This window comes from Aspergillus eucalypticola (genome assembly GCF_003184535.1).
Source record: "Aspergillus eucalypticola CBS 122712 chromosome Unknown BO83scaffold_1, whole genome shotgun sequence".
In the NCBI taxonomy this organism is placed as follows: Eukaryota; Fungi; Ascomycota; class Eurotiomycetes; order Eurotiales; family Aspergillaceae; genus Aspergillus; species Aspergillus eucalypticola.
Genome location: NW_020290275.1, coordinates 481,900 through 506,516, shown reverse-complemented (window position 1 = coordinate 506,516; position 24,617 = coordinate 481,900). Strand labels below are relative to the sequence as shown.

The window sequence follows — 24,617 nt, the reverse complement described above, 5'->3', positions numbered from 1 at the left end:
CAAGCCTGCATCTGCTTGCGGAATCCTTCCCATCTCGGGGCTGATCTTCATCCTCCGCGCGGTTTGACTAGACGCCCAGCCTGCAGCAACTTTCATTCAAAAATGGTGTTCTACACGCCTTTATTGGCCAAACCCTCGACTCCGGAATGTGCCCGATCGCCTGTCACTGGCGCATTTGATTTCCTAAGCTTACCCGTTTTCATGCCCTATATTGGCCCGCGGATTAAATTAACGGTCTCAAATCAATCAATCAAACAATCCACATGGGCCTCGCAGCTGGCCGACTGGTCCTGCGCTCTGGTCCGGTGGGCTGGCTGTGGATTGTTCATAGTCGGCGCCACTCAGATCGTTAGTGTCTGTGTTTGAAAGGCTTGACCAGACCCGGAGGGGGAGGCCCGAGGGCCCCCTATCTCGGCGTTCTGTCTCTACACTCCTCTCTCTTAACTAAACTTTCTACGCTCTCTCTCTCTCTCTCGCGCGTCGCGCCATATATAAATCCTGTTCACGGCCATGGCTCGACGAATTCAGATACCTCTTCTCTAGATCAACATTCCTTTGCCTATTTCTGCAGCAGCTGCTACGATTGAGCTGCGGCTCCATTCCTTAGATCTCGCATACTACTAACACATTATAGGCATTCATATATAAATATCTACTTCTTTTCATTCCTTCTTCCACGATCACCTTTTCTGCAGAGGAAGAAAACATCAATCTAGCTGGTCTATAGTTCAAACTCCTCCTCTACCTCTCCTTGGACAAGAAAAACAAAATATACTCTTCAATTCATCGCGATGCGACGCACCGCGACTCTTCTTTCGGCCTTAGGCCTCACGGCGCAGCTCAGCTCTGCAGCCTACACTCTACAAGACGATTACTCGGGCGATAGCTTCTTCGATGGCTTCACTTTCTTCACCGGCGCTGACCCTACCAACGGCTTCGTCGACTACGTCGATGAAGCCACCGCCCAGAGCAATGGCTATATCTCCACCTCCGGCGATGCCCCCGTCTACATGGGCGTCGACCACACCAATATCGCTGGCAGCAGCGGCCGTCAAAGCGTCCGCATCAGCAGCGATGCTACCTACAACCATGGTCTCTTTATCCTTGACCTTGGACACATGCCCGGAGGTGTCTGCGGTACCTGGCCTGCCTTGTAAGCCCTCATCCCTCCTCCTACCCTTCTCTCCTACTCCCTTCCTAACAAAAGATGACTTGTAGCTGGCTCGTCGGCGCCGACTGGCCCAACAACGGCGAAATCGACATCATCGAAGGCGTGAACCAACAATCCGGCAACGACATGACCCTACACACCAGCGACGGGTGCAGCGTCTCCTCTTCCGCAGACTTCACCGGCTCCATGACCACCGACAACTGCTACGTCTCCGCCGCAGGCCAATCCAATAACGCCGGGTGCGGTATCACCGACCCCGACGGCACCTCGTACGGCACCGCCTTCAATGCCAATAACGGAGGTGTCTTCGCGACAGAATGGACTTCAGATGCCATTAGTATCTGGTTCTTTGAACGCGGAAGTATCCCTGATGATATTGATTCGGGCAATCCCGACCCGGATTCTTGGGGTTCTCCAGTCGCGAGGTTTCAGGGTGATTGTGATATTGATGCCCATTTTGATAGTTTGCAGATTGTATGTTCCTCCCCCCCCAACCACTTCACTATTTCCGTATTATGTTGTTGTTGTTGTTGTTGTTGTTGTTGTTGTTGTTGTTGTTGTTTGTCTTGTTTGGTTGTGATTATATGAGGGCTAATGTGTTGGTATGGTATAGATTTTCGACACCACCTTCTGCGGCGACTGGGCTGGTAATGTCTGGGGTTCGAGCAGTTGTGCGTCTGTCGCTAGCTCATGTAGTGATTATGTGGCGAATAATCCGGAGGCTTTTGCGGAGGCTTATTGGATTATTAATTCGTTGAAGGTTTATCAGGATGATGGTGATGATGATGATACTGTTGCTGGGGTGGTTGATTATGGGGATGATGATGAGGATGAGGATGATGAAGATGATCAGGACGACGACAACGATGATGATGATTCGGATGATGACGATGATTCAGACGATGATGATGATGATGATGATTCTGACTCAGATGATGATTCGGACAACGACGACGACGACGACGACGATGACGATGACGATGATTCTCGTCCCTGGAGAGGTGGAGGAAGAAACCATCATGGTTCGAAGCTCAACGCGTCGACGTCGACCTCGTCGTTCCCTAGCCCGTCGTTTGTGAGAAAGGCAAGGTGGGAAAGGAGGAATCCGATGGCGGGGATGATCTTCTAGTTCCATCGTCTCTCTCTCTCTCTTTTTTTTTTTTTTTTTTTCGTCTCGTCTGATTCCATACGTCTCATCTTCATCTTCATCATCGACTCGGTTTTCACTCATATTGATTTACTGATGCGTTGGTTGCCTGGGATTTCGGTCATTGATTCGGTTGATAGGCTGGTTGACTGTTGTTTTGATTTCACTCTTTCGGTGCATTTGCATTTCATGCATGCATGCATGCATGTATAGATCTGGATCTATACGTGCATAACCTACATCATAGTACTACCTTCTTTTCCTGGGGTATGTACTAGTCGCTCGCTCTATCTCTACTTACTATACCCGTCACTCGTTAAACCGATTTACTCTAATTGAAGTTCATATTTCTTTTCCATTATTCCCATCTAGTACTAGTATTGACTACACCAAATGACAAAAACCCCATAGACATGGTATATAAACAAAACAAGTATCATCAATCATTACATATCCAGTCGATATCCCAACACATCTCGCTGATCATCAGTTATCCGGCCCCATTCAAGCAATAACCGGAAAAAATAGATTTCCATATCCTCCTTGCGAATAACCCGGTTCGCCCATTTCCGCCCCTCCTCGGCAATCCAAGTCCCCTCGATATCGTGCGGCGGCATGTGGACGTGTCGGGTGGCGCCATTTACGGTGAGAGTTGTGTCCACGCCGGCGAAATATGCCAGGGTGCTCCATAGCCCGTGTAGACGGAGGTCGATCGGCACAAAGTGCAGCCAAGGGGTGATGCGCGAGTCGAACCATTGACGGAAGAGACCGGTCTTGAATGGGAGGCTGTGGCTCTGCATGAAGGGGAGGAAGCGGCCGCTGAAGCCGGCGCCGTCCGAGTCGAATAAGTAGCGGTGTTGCCAGTGGGATTGAAAGTCGACGCGGGAGGCGGCGCCGAGTTCTTTGCTTTGGTCGTCGCAGTCTTCTCTGCGGCAGCGCACGATGGGGTCGATGACGTTGACGGAGGTGTCGAGGTGGAGGATGTCGGAGGGGGCGCGACCGTTGAGGACTTCGTACATGTAGGTGTCTGTTTCGTTGGTGGGGAGGAAGACGGAGACGCTGTTCATGGTGTTGTTGTTCACGAGGTGGGCGACGCGTTGGCGTGGTATGCCTTTCCATTCGCCATGGTTGCTCACGCCTTCGGAGGTGCTGCCGATCCAGAAGAGGGTGTTGGCTTTATCGGTGTAGTTTGCGTCCGGGTGTTCTTCTGATGGCTTGTATTCGATCTTGTCGACGTAGTTCCAGGGACTGGGGAAGATGATGTCGTTGAAACCGGCGATTGTGCTTTGGCTGAAGACGGGGGTCAAGTCTTGTGTGACTTTGAAGGATGCTGGGGATAGGAAGAACCCGTGCAGAGAGGCAAGGTCGGGCTGGTGGCAGATGTCTGTCGCTGCCGCCCAATCGGACGGAAACTCTCCCAGCGAGTGGGGACGGACGCAGCTGAGGCAGATGTGTCGACGGTCCCAGATGCGCTGACTGCGAGCTTTGGAGGAGGGTGGGCAGGTGGAGCTCACGTAGCGGTCGAAGATGTGTTTGAAGGAGTTGTCCACAAACATGGTTTCTGTCGTCTGGTCGGCCGGCTCGATTGGTCCCCATTGAGCACCGCGAGCAGTAGACCATTCGGTCCTGATGCTGTCCTCCGGAGGTAGACCGTCAGACCTCGCTTGGTGGCGCAGGACTGAGACTTTCTCCCAGGGAACTGAAACCCGCGGCTCATCGTTCAGGTTGAATGCGAGATCCATATCGGGGAGGAACTCGGCGAATTTCTCAATCATCTTGGAAGCGCTGATCACCATCCACGCATGCGTGGGCTTGATACCTTCCTGCACTCGAGCTTTGCCGTCGCGGATGCTGATCGCACCGATCTCATTGTAAGGATTTGTTGCCAGCTTCTGCGTCATGTCTCGGATTTGCGCAGGTGGCAATGCACGGAAGGGTAGAAGGTCGTTGTATATTTGGTCGAACTCATCGATGACTAGGGAAGATCGGTTGACAGCATATTCGTACCACTTATCAAAGTTCCTGATTTAGTTAGCTTCAGCTGGAATCTTGCAATTGGTGGGACGACGCACGGTGGTGGATGTTGATTGTATTGGGCGCGGTACTTCCTCACAGCATCGGCGAGAGTTTGACTGCTGTTGGCCTGCGCAAGCCATTGATTATGGTGCTGTCTCCCGTCGTACACAAGCAAATCAATAGGATGCAGATGCGCCGCGCTATGCTGCTGGTGCACCAGGATGAGGCCGATTGCAGCGAGAAAAGCGAAAGCAATTCGCATAGCCAGGTTGAATCGATATAGGAATTGCGCTTCATCTTCTGAAGCCGTTCGAGCATAAAGAAAGGCGACGGCTCCCGCAAAGATGAAGAAAAGAGCCGCGAAAGCGCGGGAGGCGAAAATCAACGGAAATGGATGTTGTCCGTTGAACAGAGTAGACGCCCATGTGAAGTAGAGCGTGACGAAACCAGCCAGCACGGCCAGCCCAGCGATACCATAGTACGGAATCTAAGCAGTCAGCATATGGCCACAATTACACGGCTTCCCAGACTTACCAATTGGGACGCCGCAGCGACCACACAAGTCACCAGCACTGCTTGACCCACCGCACTGCGTAGATATTGAGCGCTGATGAAGCGGTCGTCGCCGTCGGAAGTAGCGACGAGGATTATTACAACGATGGTGTAGAAAATAGCCACTCCCTTCAGACCATGGTCAGTTTAGTTCGAGAAACATGCCAAATTGACGCACCAGTAGGCTGTAGGCCCAGGAAGCCAAAGGCGGCTTCCTGATGCTCTCCCCCGACCGGGATCCTTCGCTCGCCAATTCAGCCGCACCAATCAAGATCAACGAGTCGAGAATGAGGCTGAAGATCGTGAAGACACGCATGCGCATATGTAGACTAGAGGTATTGGGGCAGATGTATGTTGACTGCAAGCCACGGCTAAACGTTATGGTGATATATCCGCCTGTCAGGAGAAAAAATGCCGCTATGACATATCTCAGGCGGCTTTGAAAAAGGAAATTGTGCATGCGACTGGCAAAGGTAGCAATGACACGCATATGCGCATTCTGCGGGCGCTCTGGGGCGGACCATTTCGCAACCGGTCGATTGCGTTGATTGCGCCAGTAGTCATAGAGGGCCAGTAAGAAAGGTATGGTGTACTGCGCCAGAAGTCGAGTTAGCGCTATCGCCTAGGATCTAGCTTTTGGCTATTTACCGCGTATCCATCCGGCGCGCATTCAGTATGAAAAGTGAGGTCGCGATACAAAGCGATCCGGACGCATCCAAGGACCGAGAGTAAACCTAGTTTGATCCATCGCGCCGAACTGCGCGAGCGAGTGAGGGCAAAATTACTGTTGCTGTCCAAGCTGATCGGCGAGAATGGCTCTTCGAGAGATTGGTCGCGTTCGGTGAGTGGGATGGAGGAGTATTTAGGTGCAGACGATGCGATCTTCGGTATGCGATGAATGAATCGGCTCAGGATTAAAAGACAGATTCCCGCAAAGTAGCAGGCCAATACGGCTGTGATGAGAGGGTGATCTAGGAGGACGTAATTAGCCTTTAGGATTAGGACCGTTCGAACCGGCAGCCTACCGAAAGCGAATGTAGTCTTGTAAGACGTCGAAATAAAGGTACAGCTTAATAAAAATACCCTGTGCGTTGCGTCAGGTCGCTCCGTTGAGTAACAGAGATGGGCATACTTGGTGGTATAACGGGTATGCTTCTACTCACCCTATCGCGGCCTTGAGGCCGGTCTCAGCAGAGAGAAATACCATGACGCCAAAGGAAAGTTATGGGTAGAGAAAGCTAATAGCCATCATGGTTTGAATGACATTCACATCATGCAGCGCACAGGCAAATTCCGGCGCAAGAAGAAAGATCCGCCCAAGGGAGTAAGCAACTGTGATGCCTGGCTGGGGATGCCGCAAGGAGGTGGAGCCGTCAGTTTAACGTCCTGGCTTAGGGCCCCAAAGGGAAGATACACTTCCAGTAGAATGAATGGGGTATGCCCTCCGTAGTTTGTGTTTGAAAGGTGTGGAGGAGAGAAAGAAGGGGGAAAGAAGAGGAATGACAACAACAACCACCAAGAACATATCCTTAGAATATCATTCTCAGCAAGAGATAAGGGGGATTACTGTGTAAGCCCGGGATTCGAGGGGATTGCGTCAACGAAGGGGTCTGGCCCACGGCTCGCGTCCATCACGGCCATCCTCATTCCACCACACGGGAGGAACTTGTCTTTAGTGTCCAGATAGCTTGCACTGCCCATTGCCTTGCTCGAGCACGTCAGCACGCCGTCTCTATCCCACGACGATCATCTTTCTGATCAAATGACAGGCCAAGAGTTACCGCTCAGTCCATCAGGTATATCAGAGGTGGTGTCACTGAACGCGTACTCCATGTAGATGGCGCAAGACACACAAAATGAAACGGTCAGTCAACACTGAAAGGAACCAGAAAAAAGACATGGCAGGTCGCAGCGCTTAGCGTCAGGGTCCAGCCATTCCATGATCCATCTTTGGTTCCATCTTGGGATGATCCTCTCCCCGATCGGGCAATCTCCCCTCCCGTGTGCCCCTCTAGATGGCATCATCAATCCTGAAAACTCTGGATCTTCCAGGGAGTCCAAGAGTCAAACTTGAGCCAACGCATCCAGTCAACGTTGGCAGGGACTGCGCGATATCCTGGCAAGCGGGTAAAGCGTGGAGACTCCGTGGGGTCTCAAGCTGAGACGGATTGAGAGTTGAGAGCGATCTTCCTGCCCTGCCCTGCCTGCCTTCTTCCGGTGGGAAATTCCACCCTTCCACCATGAGACCCTAGAAGAACATAGTCCTACACAAATCATAAGTTTACTATTAATATTAAAACATTGGCTCCTTAATAACTACATAATACGAGATTGAGTCTTTATTAGAATAAGTTATTGTAGAACAAACAAGAACCAATCGCTTCGCATGCATACAAATCCTGATCACTTTTAAATATCTAGATGGTCAATGGATATGTCTGTAGTCTCAGGAATGCAAATAGCGACTCTGTTGACATGTACAATACTCCTAATAGGAATAAGATCGCGTGCTATACATGAATGTTATGATCAACTGGTCAATAATGGTAACCTCCCTGTCCCTGTCAGATGACTATCACGTGATACAGCACGAGTCAGGAACCACAATTTACCTGCCTCAGGCAGCATAGTAGGCGGTATCCTAAACAGAAAGCGGTCCCTAGCGGCAATTCTGATTTTCGGCGATAACTTTTTTTTGTCGGCGAGAAGAATCGCAGAGTACATCGGCAGTGTGAGTTTCAGTTTCTCTACCTGGCCGTGCGTTTCTCCTGTTGTTTGAGGGCCTGGTTTCTGTCTTCTTGTTTCGCAATTTAAGTGGTGTTCTTGTATAACCACTGCAAACCCACGATCTGTGGTCCCCGCCGCCGTCTACGAATTTTCGTTCGCGGGCCATCGACACCTTTCTGCGAGCGCTCTCTCAAATACCCAAGTCAACCCCCTCCCCTCTCCAGGGTCACAGGAATCAGCCTTCAACATGCCCCGCAAAGCGATTGATTCCCGTATTCCGGCCCTCATTCGAAATGGCGTGCAGGAGAAGAAGCGGAGCTTCTTCGTCGTCGTTGGCGACCGCGCAAAGGATGTCATTGTCCACCTCCACTATATCATGTCGAGCGTCGACGTCAAGCAGAACAAGTCCGTGCTGTGGGCCTACAAGAAGGATTTGCTAGGATTCACGAGTCACCGGAAGAAGCGTGAGGCTAAGATCAAGAAGGAGGTCAAGCGCGGCATCAGAGAACCCAACCAGGAGGATCCGTTCGAGCTGTTCATCACCCTCAACCAAATCCGCTATGTTTACTACAAGGAGACCGAGAAGATTCTCGGTAACACCTACGGAATGTGCGTACTTCAGGACTTCGAGGCTATGACCCCGAACCTGCTCGCCCGGACTGTTGAGACCGTCGAAGGTGGTGGTATCGTCCTGCTGCTGCTGAAGGGCATGAACAGCTTGAAGCAGCTGTACACATTGTCCATGGATATCCACTCAAGATACCGCACCGAGGCCCACGACGATGTCACCGCCCGATTCAACGAGCGCTTCATCCTGTCTCTTGGTAGCTGCGATTCCTGCCTGGTCGTGGATGACGAGTTGAACGTCCTGCCCATCTCCGGCGGAAAGAGCGTGAAGCCGCTGCCTCCGCCGGAGTCGATTGACGATACCAACACTGGCACAAAGAAGGAGCTGAAGGAGATTAAGGAGAGTCTGGCAGAGTCCCAGCCTATTGGCTCGCTGGTCAACTTGGCTCGCACTGTCGACCAAGCGAAGGCGCTCTTGACGTTCGCCGATGCGATCGCTGAGAAGACCCTTCGGAGCACTGTCGCTTTGACCGCTGCCAGAGGTCGCGGTAAATCCGCAGCTCTTGGTGTTGCCATTGCGGCCGCTGTGGCGCACGGTTACAGCAACATCTTCATCACCTCGCCCAGCCCCGAGAACTTGAAGACCCTCTTCGAGTTCGTGTTCAAGGGCTTTGACGCTCTCGGCTACCTCGACCATGTTGACTACACCATCCTTCAATCGACCAACCCGGACTTCAACAAGGCCATCGTCCGTGTCAACATCCATCGCCAGCACCGTCAGACCATCCAGTACATCCAGCCCCAGGATGCCCACGTCTTGGGTCAGGCTGAGCTGCTGGTGATCGATGAAGCCGCCGCCATCCCTCTTCCTCTGGTCCGCAAGCTGATGGGACCGTACTTGGTCTTCATGGCCTCTACCATTAACGGTTACGAAGGAACGGGCCGCTCCCTCTCCCTGAAGCTGATCCAGCAGCTTCGCGAGCAGTCCCGGGGAGGCGTCAAGGTCAGTGGTGACGATGATATTGACGTCGCCGATCGTGCCACAGGCAAGGCCGCCAAGAACATTGACAAGAGCCTGGCTGGACGTTCTTTGAGAGAAATCACCCTCTCGGAACCCATCAGATACGCACCGGGTGATTCGGTGGAGAAGTGGTTGAACAAGGTCCTCTGCCTGGACGCGACCCTGCCCAAGTCGCGCATGAACACTCAGGGCACCCCCCACCCCTCGCAGTGTCAATTGCTGCAAGTCAACCGTGATACCCTGTTCTCCTTCCACCCTGTTTCCGAAAAGTTCCTTCAGCAGATGATGGCTCTCTACGTTGCCAGCCACTACAAGAATACCCCTAATGATCTTCAGCTCATGAGCGATGCGCCTGCGCACCAGCTGTTTGTTCTCGTCCCCCCGATTGACGAAGAAGCCACCAAGCTCCCCGAACCCCTCTGTGTCATTCAGGTTGCGCTGGAAGGTCGCATCAGCCGACAGAGTGTTCTCAACAGCCTGAGCCGCGGCCAGCGGGCGGGCGGCGATCTGATCCCTTGGTTGGTCAGCCAGCAATACCAAGATGAGGACTTCGCCGGTCTTTCGGGTGCCCGAATTGTCCGTATCGCCACGAACCCAGAGTATCTGAGCATGGGATACGGCTCTCGGGCTCTCGAGCTGCTCATTGACTTCTACGAGGGCAAGTTCACCAGCCTTTCGGAGGATATCCCCGAGGTGCAGGATGAGATGGTCCGGGTGACGGACGAGGAGCTGACCAACTCCAACCTCCTGGACGACAACGTCAAGGTCCGCGATATCCACACCATGCCCCCATTGTTCGGCAAACTGTCCGAGCGTCGCCCCGACGCTCTCGACTACGTTGGTGTCAGCTTCGGTCTCACCCCCTCTCTGCACAAGTTCTGGAAGCGCTCGTCCTTCTCTCCCGTCTACCTCCGCCAGACCCCCAACGACCTGACCGGCGAGCACTCCTGCGTGATGCTGCGCACCCTGACCTCCGGCTCCAACGATGCCGCCTGGCTGGGCGCCTTCTCGCGTGACTTCCACAAGCGTTTCTCGTCTTTGCTGTCGTACCAGTTCCGCGAGTTCCCCTCCGTGCTGTCTCTCAGCATCTGCGAGTCCGCCAACTCCGGCGCCAAACTCGACCCCTCCATCTCCCAAAACCCCCTGACCAAGGCTGAGCTCGATGCCGCCTTCTCGCCCTTCGACCTCAAGCGTCTCGACAGCTACGCCAACAACCTCCTCGACTACCACGTCATCCTCGACATGGTCCCCACCATCGCCGAGTACTACTTCTCCGGCCGCCTCAGCGGCAAGGTCAGCCTGTCCGGCGTGCAGCAATCCATCCTGCTCGCCATTGGTCTGCAGCGTAAGAACCTCGACACGATCGAGAAGGAGCTCACCCTCCCCTCGTCTCAGCTCCTCGCCATGTTCCTCAAGATCATCCGCAAGGTCTCCACGTACTTCCGCAACCTGATCGAGGGCGCCGTCGCCGAGACCATGCCCGCAGAGAAGGCTCCCTCCGCTCGGGTCACCACTGAGGCGCACGACGAGCTTCCGGACGAGCGCTTCAAGCCCCTGGAGACCAGCCTGGACGACGAACTCCGTGAAGGTGGTCAAGAAGTCAACGAGGAGCTTCGCGAGAAGCAGCGCGCCTTGATCGATGCTCTTCCTCTTGACAAGTTAGTCCCCCTTTCTCCTTCCCCCGTCTTTCCTCCAATTTAGTCAATCATAATCATTGAATGACAATAACTGATTTACAGTCTCCAGATACGAGATCAACCACGGTAGTGCGGCATGGGAAGAAGCCGAGAAGCAGATCCGCGCCGGCGGCGCTTCCACTGTCAGCGTCAAGACCAGCAAGCAGACCAAGCGCAAGAAGGGCGAGTCAGCTCGGGAGATCTACGACCAGGAGATCGATTCCAAGAGACAGAAGATCATTAAGAAGGGAACGGAGGGAAAGAAGAAGAAGCATTAGTTATTTGCTTTCTTCATTTACACTTTCCTTCTTTCTTACTTGCTTTTTATACTATACTTGAGCTGTCTCAAGTGGATGTGTCTCTTTTATGCATTGATTAGATCATGGTGTTATGTGTGTGTGTGATTTCATTTTGAAACTTCGAATGATGTATAGTTGTATTGTATATACGTGGCTGGGTTTGAAAAAGTCTTAATTGAATTTTTTAGAGAGCAAGCTTTACTCCCAATTTTTCACTCTACATACCGATTTTACAGTGATTAGTATAGAACTTGGCGTAGCTAACAGTAGACGATATGTATGCTATTGATGCTTAATATGAGAAACCAGCTAGTAGTAACTTAGTAGCAGGCTCCGTCCGAATTACATATGTGACCTAATAAACACCTGTGCTAATAAACAAATTTCATGCACTCCATACGGATCATGTGTTTTACAATTCGTCGTGGTCGACCGCCGGCTTCTCCTCGACGGGCTCTTCGACTACTTCCTCGACCTTCTCTTCAACCTTCTCTTCAACCTTCTCTTCAACCTTCTCTTCAACCTTCTCCTCAACCACCTCTTCAATGACAACACCATCAGGCAACTTCTGCTTCTCCCCCTCACCCAGCCTAATGGCATCAATCCAAGCCTCGACACGCTCCTGGCCGTACTCCGCGCCCTCCACCGAGTCATACCTGCGCCACCAGCCACGACGTCCATTCAAGGCAACGATCTCCACAGAGTTATCCTCCGGCAGACCGAGTCCAGCGCGGAGGGTCTTAGCTCCGCTATTGATAGCCGGGACACTGTAGAACGGGAAGAGCTTGCTCTTACGAACGGCATGCTTGTGTGAGATCTCAGCCAGACTGAGAAGAGCGTCCTTGGCCGGAGCGGGGAGGTCTGCGTCGGGCTCACTCGGTTCAGGGAGGAGAGCCAGCACACAGGTACCGGATTTCGGCATTAGACAGGCAGCCTCGAGGGCTTCCGCGGTGGGGAGGGTATCAATGGGAGGAGCCGGGATGGGCACACTGGCGGGTTTAATGTCGTCGTCCTGGGCGACCTTCGCGTCTGGGGCAGATTCGGTGGATTTCTTCTTGTTGTTATCGCGGGGCGCGCTGGTGCCCTTAGGGGCAGGATCCGGGTTAGGAGCGGCGGCTTGGCTGAGGAAGTCGACCATGGGCTTCTTCTTCAGCTCGCCGTCGTAGACGATGGGGTCTTGGCCGCCTCCTGGGAGGAGGACGAAGGTCGGGAACTCGGTGATGCCGAATTTCTCGACGGCTTCGGTTTCCTTGTTGCGGACTTGGGCGACTTGGATGGAGCCGAGGAAGTCGATGGCCAGGGCGCGGAGGAGAGGGCTGGTGGTGCCTTTCTCCGTGAAGAGGATGGCCTTGGGCGACTCTTCATCCTGCGCGAGCCAGGTGTTCAGGTCCTTGTCTGTTGCGCGCTTCACGTGGTTGGGGATTCGGTCGACGACTGCTTCGACGATCGCTTTGGCGCTCCGCGCGCCCTTGTAGTCTTCCACGCGCGGCTTGCCGGGTTTCTTGCCGGGGGTGACGATCTTGAGGGTAGGGAAGCCCTGGACGCCCATGCGGCCGCAGAAGGGTTTGTTGTCGTCATCGTCGCAATTGACGGCTGCGACTTTGGCCAGGCCGTCGAGGTTGGTTGCGGCTTTTTCGTAGGCGGGTTTCAGGTTCTGGCAGTGGCCGCACCAGGGGGCGTAGAATCTGGAGGAGAGCGGGGAGGGTGTTTAGGATTGTGGGAGGTAGATGGGTAGGGTGGTAGATGGCTTACTCTACGATCTAAGAGAGCTTTGTTAGACTTGTTTGTAGACCAATGATGATACTCTGCGTAGCTGGACTCACCGAAGTATGATTGGAATTTGCAATCAGCTGGTCATAGTTCTTCTGGTTGACCTGCAAGACGGGGGATTTCTTCGTATACAATCCATCAGCATTGACAGGCAACGCCGCCAGAAGCGACGTGACGAAAAGCAATGCAGAGCTGGGCTGCAGCATGATTGCGGGCGAGGAAAGAAGCGAGAGGGGATTCAGGAGTAGCAGCTAAAGCATCACCCAGAGGGGATGAGTTGAGGAGAGGAAATAGGGGAGAAGAGAGGACAGAAAGAAGTAGATAGAAGCAAGGTGTCCTGAAGCTCTTGGCATGTGACGCGAAATGTCTTAAGAGAGTAATATTGAATTGTATGGATTTGGAATGGCGGCGGATCCGTCCGGTCGATGTTCCCCGCCGTCAGACCAGTCGGTCAATCCATTGTTCATTTCCCCATGAATTGCATCCAATTTTCAGTCAAATATTCAGACAGTTCCATGGCCATCGGCAAACCTGTTCTGTCTTCCAGGCAAAAAGCCTCGATGAGCACAAAGCTCCGTAGCTCCGGGCCCATAAGATCCTTTGTTTATGCGGAGCCCATACTATTATCTACTTAAGAGTTAAGACAGTCTTGGACTAGACTAATTAGTTACCATCTGCTATTAATGAAGGATCTCTTTTCTTTAGTGCTCGGAATCCCCCCCAGGCACTTTCCCCGCCTTACCTATCCTCAGAAAAAATCATAACGACCATGTCCAATGCATCCCCATCTGAAGGCAAGGGCATGGCCCTCCTGCCCCGGGAGATCTTCTGGCTTATACTGAAGCGTCTCGACCCGGGCGATGTCCTCCGTTGCCGACGAGTCTGCAAGTCATGGAACGAAGCCTTTCGCATTGGCGCCAACCTGCTTCCAATGCTAAAGAAACGATACCCTTTAGCCAAAGAAGTGCGACAGCTAGCCTCTGAAAGCGCAGAAACGCTCGAATCACCAGATTACGACACTCATATCTCCGAGATCTTCGACAAGGTCACAGCCAAATACGACTATCTAAGTCGACTAACGTACCGAACAATGCACAAGTTCAAGCTCAGCAATGACTTCGGTATCACAGGCCAGAAGAACTGGTTCTCCGTCCCGCCATGGGAACACCACGCCAGCCATCTCATGCAGCGCGTTGACCGATCATTCGGCGAGACCTTCTGGACCTACGACGACGGGCTCTTAGTATTCCCAAGTGCAGAGCATTCATGTCTCGTCCTGATGGACATGGAAACCGACAGAAAATTCATGGTCCCCTTCATCATCGTCGGACGAGTAGTCCGCCGAGTCCGTCTGCAGAAACGAGTCCTCATCATCGAATGGGCAGAATACATACCCTACCACTGGCTCAACGACAGCGATGGTGTCCACCGACACTTCGCAACCTCCTTCGACGTAAACCGCAAGGAAGATGGCTGGAGCGTCAACTTCCGAAATGAATGGAAGATCATGTTCCTCGGCCATCCTCTCAGCGAGCGAGATCGGTTCTACTCCACCCATACCAGCACCCATTATGCCATCTACATCTGGCAACCCAACCGCAGCCTCTACACCGCAGACGAGGACGCCCCCATCGAGTCCCTCTCCGTCTGGGACATTTCCAAACCCTCGGATTACCGACCTTCCCTAGACCCAACGGGTCGCTTGCGATTCGAGTCCGGAGGAGGAGAAGGAGGAGAAGAAGACCTCGGACCCACCATCATCACTCGTCTCGGGTTCCGAGAACTAGACTTCTACGGCATCCGTCAGCGAGGTCTCCCAATGATACAATCCCTCAGCATCACCGACGACGATCAGTCTATAGAGATCCTCGAGGGTACGTGCGCGGGCCGTTCACCGCAGGTCCTTATCCCTGAGACATGGGAGTCTGAGGTGTGGGTGACGACTATCCCCATCGTTGGTGAGGGTCCGCGCCGGCGACAACGCGCTGACTTTGCGTTGCCGCCGTATCGAGGGAATTGTAGCTTGCAGACTAAACCTATTACGTTTGCGATCTGCGATGAGCCGTGGCATTCAATTGTTTGTGAATCGTACGATGAGCAGTCGCAGACGGGTTATTGTCTTTACTTTGAGGAACAGGAATGGCCGATTGAAATGGCTCTGTTTCTCGCTGTTGCCTCACCTGAGTATGCACCTGAACCGGCAATTGTCTTGCCAGGGAGCATGGTCACGGAGTTCATTGGGATGGGGAAGGTTTGTGGGACGGAGGACTACATAATAGGGCAGAACCGCAATCGTGAGCTGGTTATATTTAGGTTTGATAGATGAGGTGATTGCTCCATAACGGAGGAATACTGCATTGCATACTTGAGCTCACTAGATTAGGTTTTTATGAATAGTAAACGAACTGAAAACAAAGCGTCAAAAATATCAAAGTCTCAAGTAGTACCAAATGAAATGTAGACCAGACCACGGTCTTCACCACCTCCTTTGAGAAAAAGAGAAAGAGAAAAAAAAAAAAAAAAAAAAAAAAAAAAAAAAAAAAAAAAAAAATCAAAAAATTAACTAGCTCCTACCAGCCCAGCGCACTAAGATCCCATCCCCTCAGCAAATCCCCCACCCCCTCCCCCTTACCCGCAGCAGCAACAGCAGAGGTCAACCTGCACCCCGCACATTTCTCAATTCCGCATCCCGGGCAAGTGAGCATAAAAAGCGGCTGCCGAAGCTGGCACCCGTCACACTTGTCCCGGCCAAAACTCTTCTCCCAGCCGCCCAGATGGAGACAAGCCGGGGCATCTTGCTTCTCCTTGCTGAGCGGCTTCGCCCCCGGGAACGTGAGGCGGACACTTTCCAACCAGCCACAGTACACGTCGAAGACCATGCCAGTTAGCTCGAAAAGGAAGTCCTGGCTGGTGTAGCTGTTGGCTGGGCCGTTGAGTTTGGAGCAGAAATGAAAGAGAAGCGGGTTGCCATTGTCAATATTAGCGTTGGCGTTGGGTTTGATAGCGGGGGAGGGGAGGGAGGGCGTGACAGAGGGGAAAGAAGGAGGGTTGATGGCGGGAGAGAAGATGCTCGACTCGGTGGCCTGGGACAAATTGCTCTTAGGATAAGTGAGACAGACACCACCAGCTTCATCTATGACAGATTCATCATCCGATTCTCTAGCACATTCGGCAGTCACGTACTCGGTGCTCTCGGAGAAGTTCGAGGCAGGCTGCTCGCTCGCAGTATGAGAGAATTGAAAGAAGTAAATGTCTGCTCCATTGTTATTGCCGCTATCTCCGTACAGGTCATCTTCCTCGTCGGAATGATAATATCCGTCATCTTCGTAGCGATCCGCATCATAAAAATTGTCGTGGTATTGAGTAGGTGCTCCTGCTCCTGGGCCTTGGGGCTGCTCGTCGTCTTCGTCCTCATCCTCAGGATCATCATTCTGGCTCTCTCCACGATAGTCGTCATCTTCTTCTTCGTCATCATCGTCGTTGTCATCGGCATCCTCCTCCTCCTCCTCCTCCTCCTCCTCCTCCTCCTCCTCCTCCTCCTCCTCCTCCTCATCGTCTTCATCATCGCCTTCATCCTCGTCTCCACCGTAGTAGACGGCCTCTTCTTCGTTGTAATAGAAGTTCTCGTGCCACTCTCTGGGGACATCGGAACCAGCCTCTTTAGATCTCCAACAATGTTCATTACCGTAGCCACGAGCAAACTCTTTCTCATCATGGTCGAGTTCATCTTCTTCCTCCCCATTCCTCAACCTCTCTTCATCCTTTTCAACATTAACCCTCATAGCCATTCTTCTCTTCTCAATACTCGCAGCTTCCTGATTGCGAAGATACTCCAGGATGTCCTGAAAATGCTGAGGTTTGTTAAACAAAACGCCGCCGTCATCAACCCCTTCATCCTCCTCACCGTCATCGTCTCCATTCTCACTTCCCATATCATCCGCAGCCGCAGCCCGTGCTGCCGCCGCCGCCGCCGCAGCAGCCTCTCTCTCCAACTGCTCACCTACTCTGATTTCGATCTCTACACGAGCTTTCTCTACCAGAGATTCTGGAGCGAACGGGTCCATATGAACACTATTGCCGTACTTGTATCTGTACAGATCCATGGGATCTTTGAAATCCTCATAGCGCTTCCAGCTCATAGGTCTCCAAGATCCTTCTGGCCAGTCTTCGTACTCGTCGTCAGAGGCAAACGGGGTGGAGTGGAAGTAGTAGCCAGCTCGACGGAGTATATCGTCGTGCTCTTGCTTCCGGATTGGATCGCGGAGGGTCTCGATGGCTTCTTGGATCTAAGATAATGTGAGATTCAGCTTGCTTTATTGCTTAGAAGATTGTGTGGTCCTGATGGTCATCGGAGAAGATGAGTGAGGGAGTCGATTGTGGGGTTCATATAATCTTTCCTCTTATTCACTCACCTTCTGGAACTCGTCGTTGGAGACATCTGCATTACCGGTGCCTTGCTTGTCCGGATGATGCTTCAGTGCGAGCTTCTTGTACGCGCTGTTGATGTCCTTTAGAGACGAGTTGTGAGATATTCCCAGAATTGAGTAGTAATTGGTCACGCGTGTAGCGGAATACATCTTGTTGGAATGGCTTGATTCCTAAAGTTTTAAGTAGATGTGAAGATGTGCAGTCTGGGAGATACAAGATGGCGTAGGCGTGAAGGGAAAGTGACGGGGGTTGCAAGTAGGTGCAGGTAGAGAAGGAAACAAACGCCGAGAGGGGATTGTTGACAGGTCCGGACACATCTGTCAAGGGAAGCAGTGAATGGAAGGGACTTCCCCCGAATACGTGAAGTTCAGCCCGTGAATGCAAACGTGAAGTGACGGGAAGTTCCCGTTTGATATTCCCGCCTATGTTGTGTAATGACAGCAGCATTCCTTCCACACTACCAATTGGTCATGAGAACACAAGAAAACAATGACAAAGAAAAGATAGTGATAGATTTTACAGGCTGACAAGCATCTAGGTATTTATGAGTAAGTCTACACACATGGCGACTCCTCCCCACACAAGCTTCATGGAAGCTTTTACATGTCCGCACTGGCGGTGGCACCAGTGATAATCTCAACCAGTTCACCGGTAATGGCGGCTTGACGCTGACGGTTGTACAAGATCTGGAACCTGCATGGTATTAGCCTTTATCAGTGAAATCGGGTGAACTTTGAGACTTACTTGTTGATCATCTCACCAGCGTTCTTGGAGGCGTTCTGTAGAGCATGGTTAGTCTGGGTTAATTTCGAACATCTGCATGATACTTGCCTCCATGGCGTTACGACGAGCCTGTAATCACATTAGCGTGTTATTCCAAATCAAAGGTTATTTTAAGCGGAAAAACTTACGGAGATTTCGCAAGCGTGACCCTCAGCCATAGCCCAGAAGAGGTTGTTGGCAAGGGCGTATTCACGGAGGTGGGCCAGAGTCTGGTCATCAGTCTCGAAAGCAGAGAGGTTGGCTAGAGCAGAGAGTTCAGTCCCGATACGCGCAAAACACATTACATCTGATATAACTCACGAGACTGGGTGATAGCCTCCTCAGAGTAAGCCTCAACGGAACCGGCCTCGTAGGACTGGGCGTTGATGAACTGGTTGTAGATGATCTTGATGCTGGCGTAGTCGGTGGGCAGCTGAGAGATCTGGTCGGCAATGGACTGAGCGTCGTTGAAGGTGGGGATGTCCTTGCAGACGTTGGCGAAGCTCAGGACGATGGCGTTGGGGTTGGTACGAGACAGCTGAGCCTTGGCCTTCTCACCGAGGACGACGATGTCGGCATCGGGGTGCTGCTGGAGCATGCGACGAGTAGCCTTGCTGAGACCGGAGTGGATACCACCGCAAAGACCCTTGTCGGAGCTGGCGACGACGAGCAGAGTCTTCTTGTCCTCGAGAGGCTTGGTCTCGGCGTTCTCGAAAACGGTGTTGGAGGTCTGACCGTAGGTGCGAGAGTCCTCCATGGCCTTCTGGGCGCGAGTAAGACGGGTGGAGGCGATGACCTTCATGGTGTTGGTGATCTTCTCGATGTTCTTGATGGACTTGAGACGGCCCTCGATTTCACGCAGAGTCGCGAAGTTGGCGGCATTGGGAGGAGCAGTGCTTCGAAAAAATCAGCCATTGAGCCACTCGGTTGGTCTGCTTGTAGCTCCATCTCCTCGTTTTCCTGAAGGTTAAAGGACTGGTGGTTTGGGGGGTGGGAGCCAGCTGGGACAGCCTAGCTGGGGTGTGGGAGCGAAACGAAAAGGCGACGGACGGGCGGGTGTTGTGGACATTCCGGAAGAGAAGAAGAACTTACCGGGAGACCGCAATGCTACCAGCCCTCACAGCCGGACGAACAGCACGGGAGAACATATTGCAAAGAAGCCGTACGGTCGAAAAGACCAACGATAAACAATCGTAGAGGGGATAGTGTGGGGAGAGGGGGGAGGAGGGAGAGGGTAGAGGAATCCTCGTAGGCTGGCGGTTGAGAAGTCGGTGGTTGAAGTTGGACTCCTGTTTCTGTTCTTCCGACAGCCGGCAGCACGGGACCCAACCGCGCTAGACCCAAACGGGTAGTCTGGTGGTGAAATGGCTGGTGGTCCGGGTGTCCGGGTGTCCACAGCGACCATCCGTGCAGCCCGACCGGGCGTGCACGGCACTAATCCTAAACGGGCAGCTCTCGAGTTACCGGGCATATCAGGTGACCTGGCTGCGCGCAGGCTTACGTCGGCTGAGTCAGCGGCGCCACTCAGGCATGCAGGCACCGAAGCGCCGTGCCCGGAATTGAAATGGAGTCGTCATAATTTCCATACAAACTTCCAGACCCGGCAGCCTTGGCACCTCAGGCTGCCAGCCTCCTCGCACGGCGAGTGGCTGACGGTCCGGAGAAACGTGAAGATCGCCTCAGGCCCCAAAAGACGGCCTCGTTTTCCATTCCATTCCTTCTCTTCTTCCTCTCTTTCCTCTCTCTCTCTCTCTCTCCTCTCTTCCCTTCCCTTTCCTTTTCCCTCTTGTCATCTTTGGCTCTGCTGTCTCTTTTCTCTCTCCTTCCCCTCTCCCCCCTTCAGCTTCTTCTCCTCTCCGCTCCTCCCGCTCGAGTCTCTTTCCACCCTCCCCTCTCCGGTTCCTCGTTTTCCTTCCGTCTTTCCCTATTCGGTCTATGTCTGTCTCTCCCTTTTAGTAGACGCTTTCTCGTTGCCATCAGCCTTCCCATTGGCCAGGCTGCCGTTGCTTTCATCACTCCTTCAAACGCACGCTCCGATCCGCAGACTCGCCCTCTCTCGCGCGCGCCCCTGCGCTCTCCCACCCCGGTTTTGCCTGTCTACTCGCTCCTTGGGCCCACGCGCTTTTTCCATCAATCGCCTGGCAACCATGAGCTCTTCGGAAGACGATACCCCTCTTGTTAAGGCAAACGGTCGCCGTACCAGTGAGTGTCACTTTTCCTCTCTTTGCTCTCACATGACCCTTTTCCGCCTCTCTTTCACGCCTCAGTTACCCATCACTTCCCTTTGTTTGGGGTCACTTTCGCGACTCAATCACCTCTTTTTGCGCATTGATCTCTTTGATCCCTCATGAATGCGATAAGTCTTACACTTCCTCTTGTTTTTTTAAGGTTCCCACACGGACTCAAAAATGCGCGACGCGACGGAGACAAATGGCCATGTTGATCCAGGCGTATCCATCCGCTTTGGTCCCGTTCAGGCCGAAAACGATGTGGACATGGCCGATGCCGACGCTGCCGCCGTTCCCAAGCGGAAGTCGCGCTCAAGCGTCGGTCAGAGAAAGTCTTACGCCGAACCTGAGAGCAGTGAGGATGATCAACCTTTGGTACGCCGATTACCTCCACGCCAGTTCCTTCGTTCCCCCTACTCTCGCGACGCTATTGCTGTCGCTGTTCGTTCCAGCGGCTGACCAGTCGACAGAGCAAGCGACGCCGCACCTCCGTGAAGCACGAGGACCCCGAAACGGACGATGACGTACCTCTGGCGCTCAATGGAAGAAAGCTTCCCAAGGCGTCGGAAACGGCTATAGGTGAAGAATCCGATTCCGATGTGCCTATCGAAAGAAAACTCGCCTCTCAGAAGAAGAAGATACAGCAGAAGGCAGAGAAGGATGCGAAAGCGACCCGCAAGCAAGCCCCCCCGAAGACTACGAAGGCCACAGCAACCAAGAGACAGGCCAATGGCGTGAAAAAAGAGCCCGAGGACGTGAAGCCTTCGACCGTCAAGAAGACGGCAAAGCCAACCAAGGCCAGTGAGAAGGCTGCGTTGCCTTCGCATGTGAAGCGGGCTGCTTCTAGCGCCAAGTCGACCCCTGTCAAAAAGGAAGAAAGCGAGGAGGCTGAAGACGCCGAGGAAGAAGAGTACAGATGGTGGGAAGACCCGACCAAGGGTGATGGCACGATCAAGTGGACGACCCTCGAACATAACGGCGTGGTTTTCCCTCCTCCGTACGAGCCACTTCCCAAGAACGTCAAGATGAAGTATGATGGCGTCCCCGTCACTCTTCATCCTGATGCTGAAGAGGTGGCTGGCTTCTTCGGCGGCATGCTCAATGCGACTCAGCATGTTGAGAACCCCACCTTCCAGAAGAACTTCTTCATGGATTTCCGAGATATCCTTAAAAAAACTGGTGGCGCAAAGGATTCCAAGGGCAACAAAGTGGACATCAAAGATTTTCACAAGTGCGACTTTCAGCCAATCTTTGCCTACTACGACAATCAACGTCAAGAGAAAAAGGCTTTGCCACCGGCTGAGAAGAAGCGTTTGAAGGCTGAAAAGGACGCTCAAGAGGCCCCTTACATGTATTGTATGTGGGACGGACGGAAGCAGAAAGTGGGCAACTTCCGAGTGGAACCGCCAGCTCTCTTCCGTGGACGTGGTGAGCATCCTAAAACTGGCCGTGTGAAGTCTCGTGTGCAGCCGGAACAGATCACCATCAATATTGGCAAGGATGCGCCTGTTCCGCCTCCTCCGGAGGGCCACAAGTGGAAAGAGGTTAAGCACGATCAAGAAGGCACCTGGCTTGCAATGTGGCAGGAAAACATCAATGGCAACTACAAGTATGTGATGCTTGCGGCCAATTCTGATGTGAAGGGTCAGAGTGATTACAAGAAGTTCGAGAAGGCTCGTGAATTGAAGCATCACATTGATCGGATCCGCAAAGATTATCAGAAGAACCTCAAGCACGAGCTAATGGTCGAGCGGCAAAAGGCGACGGCAGTATACCTTATTGACCAGTTTGCTCTTCGTGCTGGTAACGAGAAGGGTGAAGACGAAGCTGAAACTGTGGGATGCTGCTCTCTCAAATATGAGAACGTTACTCTCAAGCCTCCAAACAAGGTTGTCTTTGATTTCTTAGGTAAGGACAGCATCCGCTTCTATGATGAAGTCGAGGTCGACACCCAGGTTTTCAAGAACTTGAAGATCTTCAAGAAAGCGCCCAAGAAGGAGGGCGACGAAATCTTCGATAGACTGACGGTATGTACTCCGACTGGCTCTTGGATTGCACCGCTAATGGACGCACGTAGACCTCCGCTCTCAACAAACACTTGTCAACCTACATGCAAGGATTGACTGCAAAGGTGTTCCGTACCTACAACGCTTCCCACACTATGTCCACGCTGCTGAAGGACATGAAGGCGACGGGTAATATTGCAGAGAAGGTGAAGGCGTACAATGACGCCAACCGCAGGGTCGCCATTCTGTGTAACCATAAGCGAACTGTCGCTGCATCCCATGCCAATCAGATGGAGAAGATGAGTGAAAGGGTATGTTGACCAGTGGTGAACACTATAGTTGGGGCGCATTGCTAATACTTATTCGCAATATCTTTAGATCAAGGGACTACGGTACCAAAGATGGCGTCTGAAGCAACAGATGCTCGATCTCGAGCCTAGTTTGAAGAAGAAGAGAGGCGCCAAGTACTTCGAGATGGACGAAGACATGGACATGGAATGGGTGAAGGAGCACCAGACCTACCTTGTGGAAGAGCAGCGCCAGAAAATCCAGAAGAAGTTCGAAAAGGACAATGAGAAGCTCGCTGCAGAAGGCGAGAAGGAAATGAAGGCCACTGAGCTGGAGAGCCGTCTCCAGGCAGCAAAAGATATGGAGAAGAAATTTAACAAGGAGAACAAAACCGGAAAGGTGGAAGCCGAAGGCAAGTCTCCGACGGTTGATAAGCTCGAGGCAGCGATCACCAAGCTCGAGCAGCGCATTGAAACGATGGAGCTTCAAGCTCAGGATAAGGAAGAGAACAAGGAGGTCGCCCTAGGAACCTCGAAGATCGTAAGTTTCTGTCCCTTGCTTTGGTTGATGTTTCTTGATCGACTAACACCACATAGAATTACATCGACCCTCGTCTCACTGTAGTTTTCAGCAAGAAGTTCGATGTTCCTATTGAGAAGTTCTTCTCCAAGTCCCTCCGGGAGAAGTTCGAATGGGCCATCAAGTCGGTCGAAGAGGATTGGGAATTCTAGATTCCCTCGACCGCGTCGCATCTTAATTTCGCGAATCCTCCCCGCTCGATCCATTGAGCCTGACTCCGGATGCAGAGTGTTTCCTTGTTCTATTTTCCTTTATTATATTCTTTGCCTACACCGGTGGTAAAACGGATTGTCTTACGCATAATGCATTTTTGGAGCCTTATATTATTGTTCTTTCTCCTACTTTTCTCTCTTTTTCTTCTTTGCTCGCCACATCTCTCTCCCAAAAGCCACCCCTGCCTTCTTGTCGCTGTACACCCCGCTTCAATTTACTGTCTCGATTCATTATGATGAACATGCAAGAGGGCTTATCTTCAGCATCACCAGTTTGCTTGCCCACCTCTGGTCTTGGTTCTCGCTATGTCTTGGACATTTCTCCCCTTTCGTTTCAAGTTTTAGCCCTCCATTGACCCTGCAGATGAAGATAAGAACAAAGAAAAAGAAAAAGAGTTATACATCCGGGAAACTCGATACATCTATCAACATATTATCAATATATACAGAATTACACAAGGCATCTGAACGTTATACTAGAGGTAACATGAAATCACGAGTCTATGTAACTAGCTTGATAGCTTAGTGCTCATTAGCAATCGTCTATAAAATTTGACGACGAAACCGCGTCATGTTAAGTGTAATTCTTAGCTTGCTTTTAAACTTCTTCAAAATCATAGTAGTATCAGATCGTTCATGTTTGTGTGCTGCAGTGGCAGTGTTTATAGGTTCGTCCGGAGCTAGCCAGTATAATAATAGTTGGCGAACAAACTTAGCCTAGATCAAAGCTGCTATTATATAGTTACCATGCTACTAAAGCGGCCTGTTGCAAATCATGTGATGCAACAAGGATATGGCACGGAGTAAATATATGATGACGCTATATTCCAGTTTCTGGGCGCTAAATTTTCAAGATAGAAGGGTTCTGAGCGCTAGCGATCGGCATCCCACACTTATAGCTGACCTCAAGAGTTCTGTCATGCATCGTGGAAGTGGAGAGTGAAGAGAATATGAAGGGTTCAGGCAATACATCAGAGTAAAGGGTGAGAGGGGAGTGGTTGGGCATGCATCCAAAGTACGCAGGTTGAGACAACCTCATTATGTAGATAATGGTGAAAGGCGGCCATGAGGGATGACAGCCTGAGGTTAACATTCAAGGACAAGGCTCAACCTATCCGTAGTGTATGTAGTGCAACAGATAAAAGAAGAAAGATATAAGTAGTCTAAG

General features: G+C 52.1%; 8 protein-coding genes across 8 annotated transcripts; 4 read left to right on the top strand and 4 right to left on the bottom strand.

Moving 5' to 3' along the window:
- Positions 1-409: 409 nt before the first annotated feature.
- On the top strand, positions 410-2,716 carry BO83DRAFT_433231 (glycoside hydrolase family 16 protein). The gene is made up of 3 exons (XM_025535664.1): positions 410-1,153; positions 1,219-1,645; positions 1,785-2,716. The coding sequence occupies exons 1-3, from the start codon at positions 792-794 to the stop codon at positions 2,298-2,300; spliced, it is 1,305 nt and encodes a 434-aa protein (XP_025393193.1). The 5' UTR covers positions 410-791; the 3' UTR covers positions 2,301-2,716.
- BO83DRAFT_3686 (putative capsular associated protein) lies at positions 2,508-6,495 on the bottom strand. Its single transcript, XM_025529832.1, has 7 exons — positions 6,050-6,495; positions 5,912-5,970; positions 5,535-5,857; positions 5,065-5,478; positions 4,869-5,015; positions 4,391-4,821; positions 2,508-4,340 (listed from the first exon to the last, which is right to left on the bottom strand). The coding sequence occupies exons 1-7, from the start codon at positions 6,091-6,093 to the stop codon at positions 2,765-2,767; spliced, it is 2,994 nt and encodes a 997-aa protein (XP_025393192.1). The 5' UTR covers positions 6,094-6,495; the 3' UTR covers positions 2,508-2,764.
- A 1,122-nt stretch (positions 6,496-7,617) lies between these two features.
- BO83DRAFT_351322 (ribosome biosynthesis protein KRE33) lies at positions 7,618-11,335 on the top strand. Its single transcript, XM_025528939.1, has 2 exons — positions 7,618-10,859; positions 10,948-11,335. Exons 1-2 carry the CDS (start codon positions 7,861-7,863, stop codon positions 11,153-11,155), a joined length of 3,207 nt encoding a protein of 1,068 aa, XP_025393191.1. The 5' UTR covers positions 7,618-7,860; the 3' UTR covers positions 11,156-11,335.
- Positions 11,336-11,437: 102 nt separating this feature from the next.
- Positions 11,438-13,390, bottom strand: BO83DRAFT_374011 (putative disulfide isomerase). The gene is made up of 3 exons (XM_025530101.1): positions 13,000-13,390; positions 12,929-12,936; positions 11,438-12,861 (listed from the first exon to the last, which is right to left on the bottom strand). The coding sequence occupies exons 1-3, from the start codon at positions 13,150-13,152 to the stop codon at positions 11,589-11,591; spliced, it is 1,434 nt and encodes a 477-aa protein (XP_025393190.1). The 5' UTR covers positions 13,153-13,390; the 3' UTR covers positions 11,438-11,588.
- Positions 13,391-13,440: 50 nt separating this feature from the next.
- On the top strand, positions 13,441-15,399 carry BO83DRAFT_328350 (F-box protein). The gene has a single exon (XM_025528156.1). It carries the CDS (start codon positions 13,716-13,718, stop codon positions 15,270-15,272), a length of 1,557 nt encoding a protein of 518 aa, XP_025393189.1. The 5' UTR covers positions 13,441-13,715; the 3' UTR covers positions 15,273-15,399.
- A 117-nt stretch (positions 15,400-15,516) lies between these two features.
- On the bottom strand, positions 15,517-17,523 carry BO83DRAFT_351314 (DnaJ domain protein; the record flags this gene model as incomplete). Its single annotated transcript, XM_025528938.1, has 2 exons — positions 15,517-17,232; positions 17,359-17,523. 2 exons carry the CDS (start codon positions 17,521-17,523, stop codon positions 15,517-15,519), a joined length of 1,881 nt encoding a protein of 626 aa, XP_025393188.1.
- A 450-nt stretch (positions 17,524-17,973) lies between these two features.
- BO83DRAFT_422222 (F1F0 ATP synthase subunit gamma) lies at positions 17,974-19,284 on the bottom strand (the record flags this gene model as incomplete). Its single annotated transcript, XM_025535028.1, has 5 exons — positions 17,974-18,067; positions 18,119-18,153; positions 18,286-18,398; positions 18,458-19,032; positions 19,229-19,284. The coding sequence occupies 5 exons, from the start codon at positions 19,282-19,284 to the stop codon at positions 17,974-17,976; spliced, it is 873 nt and encodes a 290-aa protein (XP_025393187.1).
- A 999-nt stretch (positions 19,285-20,283) lies between these two features.
- Positions 20,284-23,389, top strand: BO83DRAFT_384022 (DNA topoisomerase 1; the record flags this gene model as incomplete). Its single annotated transcript, XM_025532573.1, has 6 exons — positions 20,284-20,338; positions 20,525-20,739; positions 20,817-22,391; positions 22,442-22,681; positions 22,749-23,198; positions 23,255-23,389. The coding sequence occupies 6 exons, from the start codon at positions 20,284-20,286 to the stop codon at positions 23,387-23,389; spliced, it is 2,670 nt and encodes an 889-aa protein (XP_025393186.1).
- Between the last annotated feature and the right edge of the window lie 1,228 nt (positions 23,390-24,617).

Excerpts from the sequence above, each read along its gene's own strand:
- BO83DRAFT_433231 (XM_025535664.1), top strand. The coding sequence starts at position 792 with ATGCGACGCACCGCGACTCTTCTTTCGGCCTTAGGCCTCACGGCGCAG. Across the intron at positions 1,154-1,218 it reads TGCGGTACCTGGCCTGCCTT|CTGGCTCGTCGGCGCCGACT; the intron begins GTAAGCCCTCAT and ends GATGACTTGTAG. Across the intron at positions 1,646-1,784 it reads ATTTTGATAGTTTGCAGATT|ATTTTCGACACCACCTTCTG; the intron begins GTATGTTCCTCC and ends GGTATGGTATAG.
- BO83DRAFT_374011 (XM_025530101.1), bottom strand. The coding sequence starts at position 13,152 with ATGCTGCAGCCCAGCTCTGCATTGCTTTTCGTCACGTCGCTTCTGGCG.
- BO83DRAFT_3686 (XM_025529832.1), bottom strand. The coding sequence starts at position 6,093 with ATGGTATTTCTCTCTGCTGAGACCGGCCTCAAGGCCGCGATAGG. Across the intron at positions 5,016-5,064 it reads CCTGGGCCTACAGCCTACTG|GGAGTGGCTATTTTCTACAC; the intron begins GTGCGTCAATTT and ends CATGGTCTGAAG. Across the intron at positions 4,341-4,390 it reads TACAATCAACATCCACCACC|GAACTTTGATAAGTGGTACG; the intron begins GTGCGTCGTCCC and ends TAACTAAATCAG.
- BO83DRAFT_328350 (XM_025528156.1), top strand. The coding sequence starts at position 13,716 with ATGTCCAATGCATCCCCATCTGAAGGCAAGGGCATGGCCCTCCTGCCC.
- BO83DRAFT_351322 (XM_025528939.1), top strand. The coding sequence starts at position 7,861 with ATGCCCCGCAAAGCGATTGATTCCCGTATTCCGGCCCTCATTCGAAAT. Across the intron at positions 10,860-10,947 it reads GATGCTCTTCCTCTTGACAA|ATACGAGATCAACCACGGTA; the intron begins GTTAGTCCCCCT and ends TACAGTCTCCAG.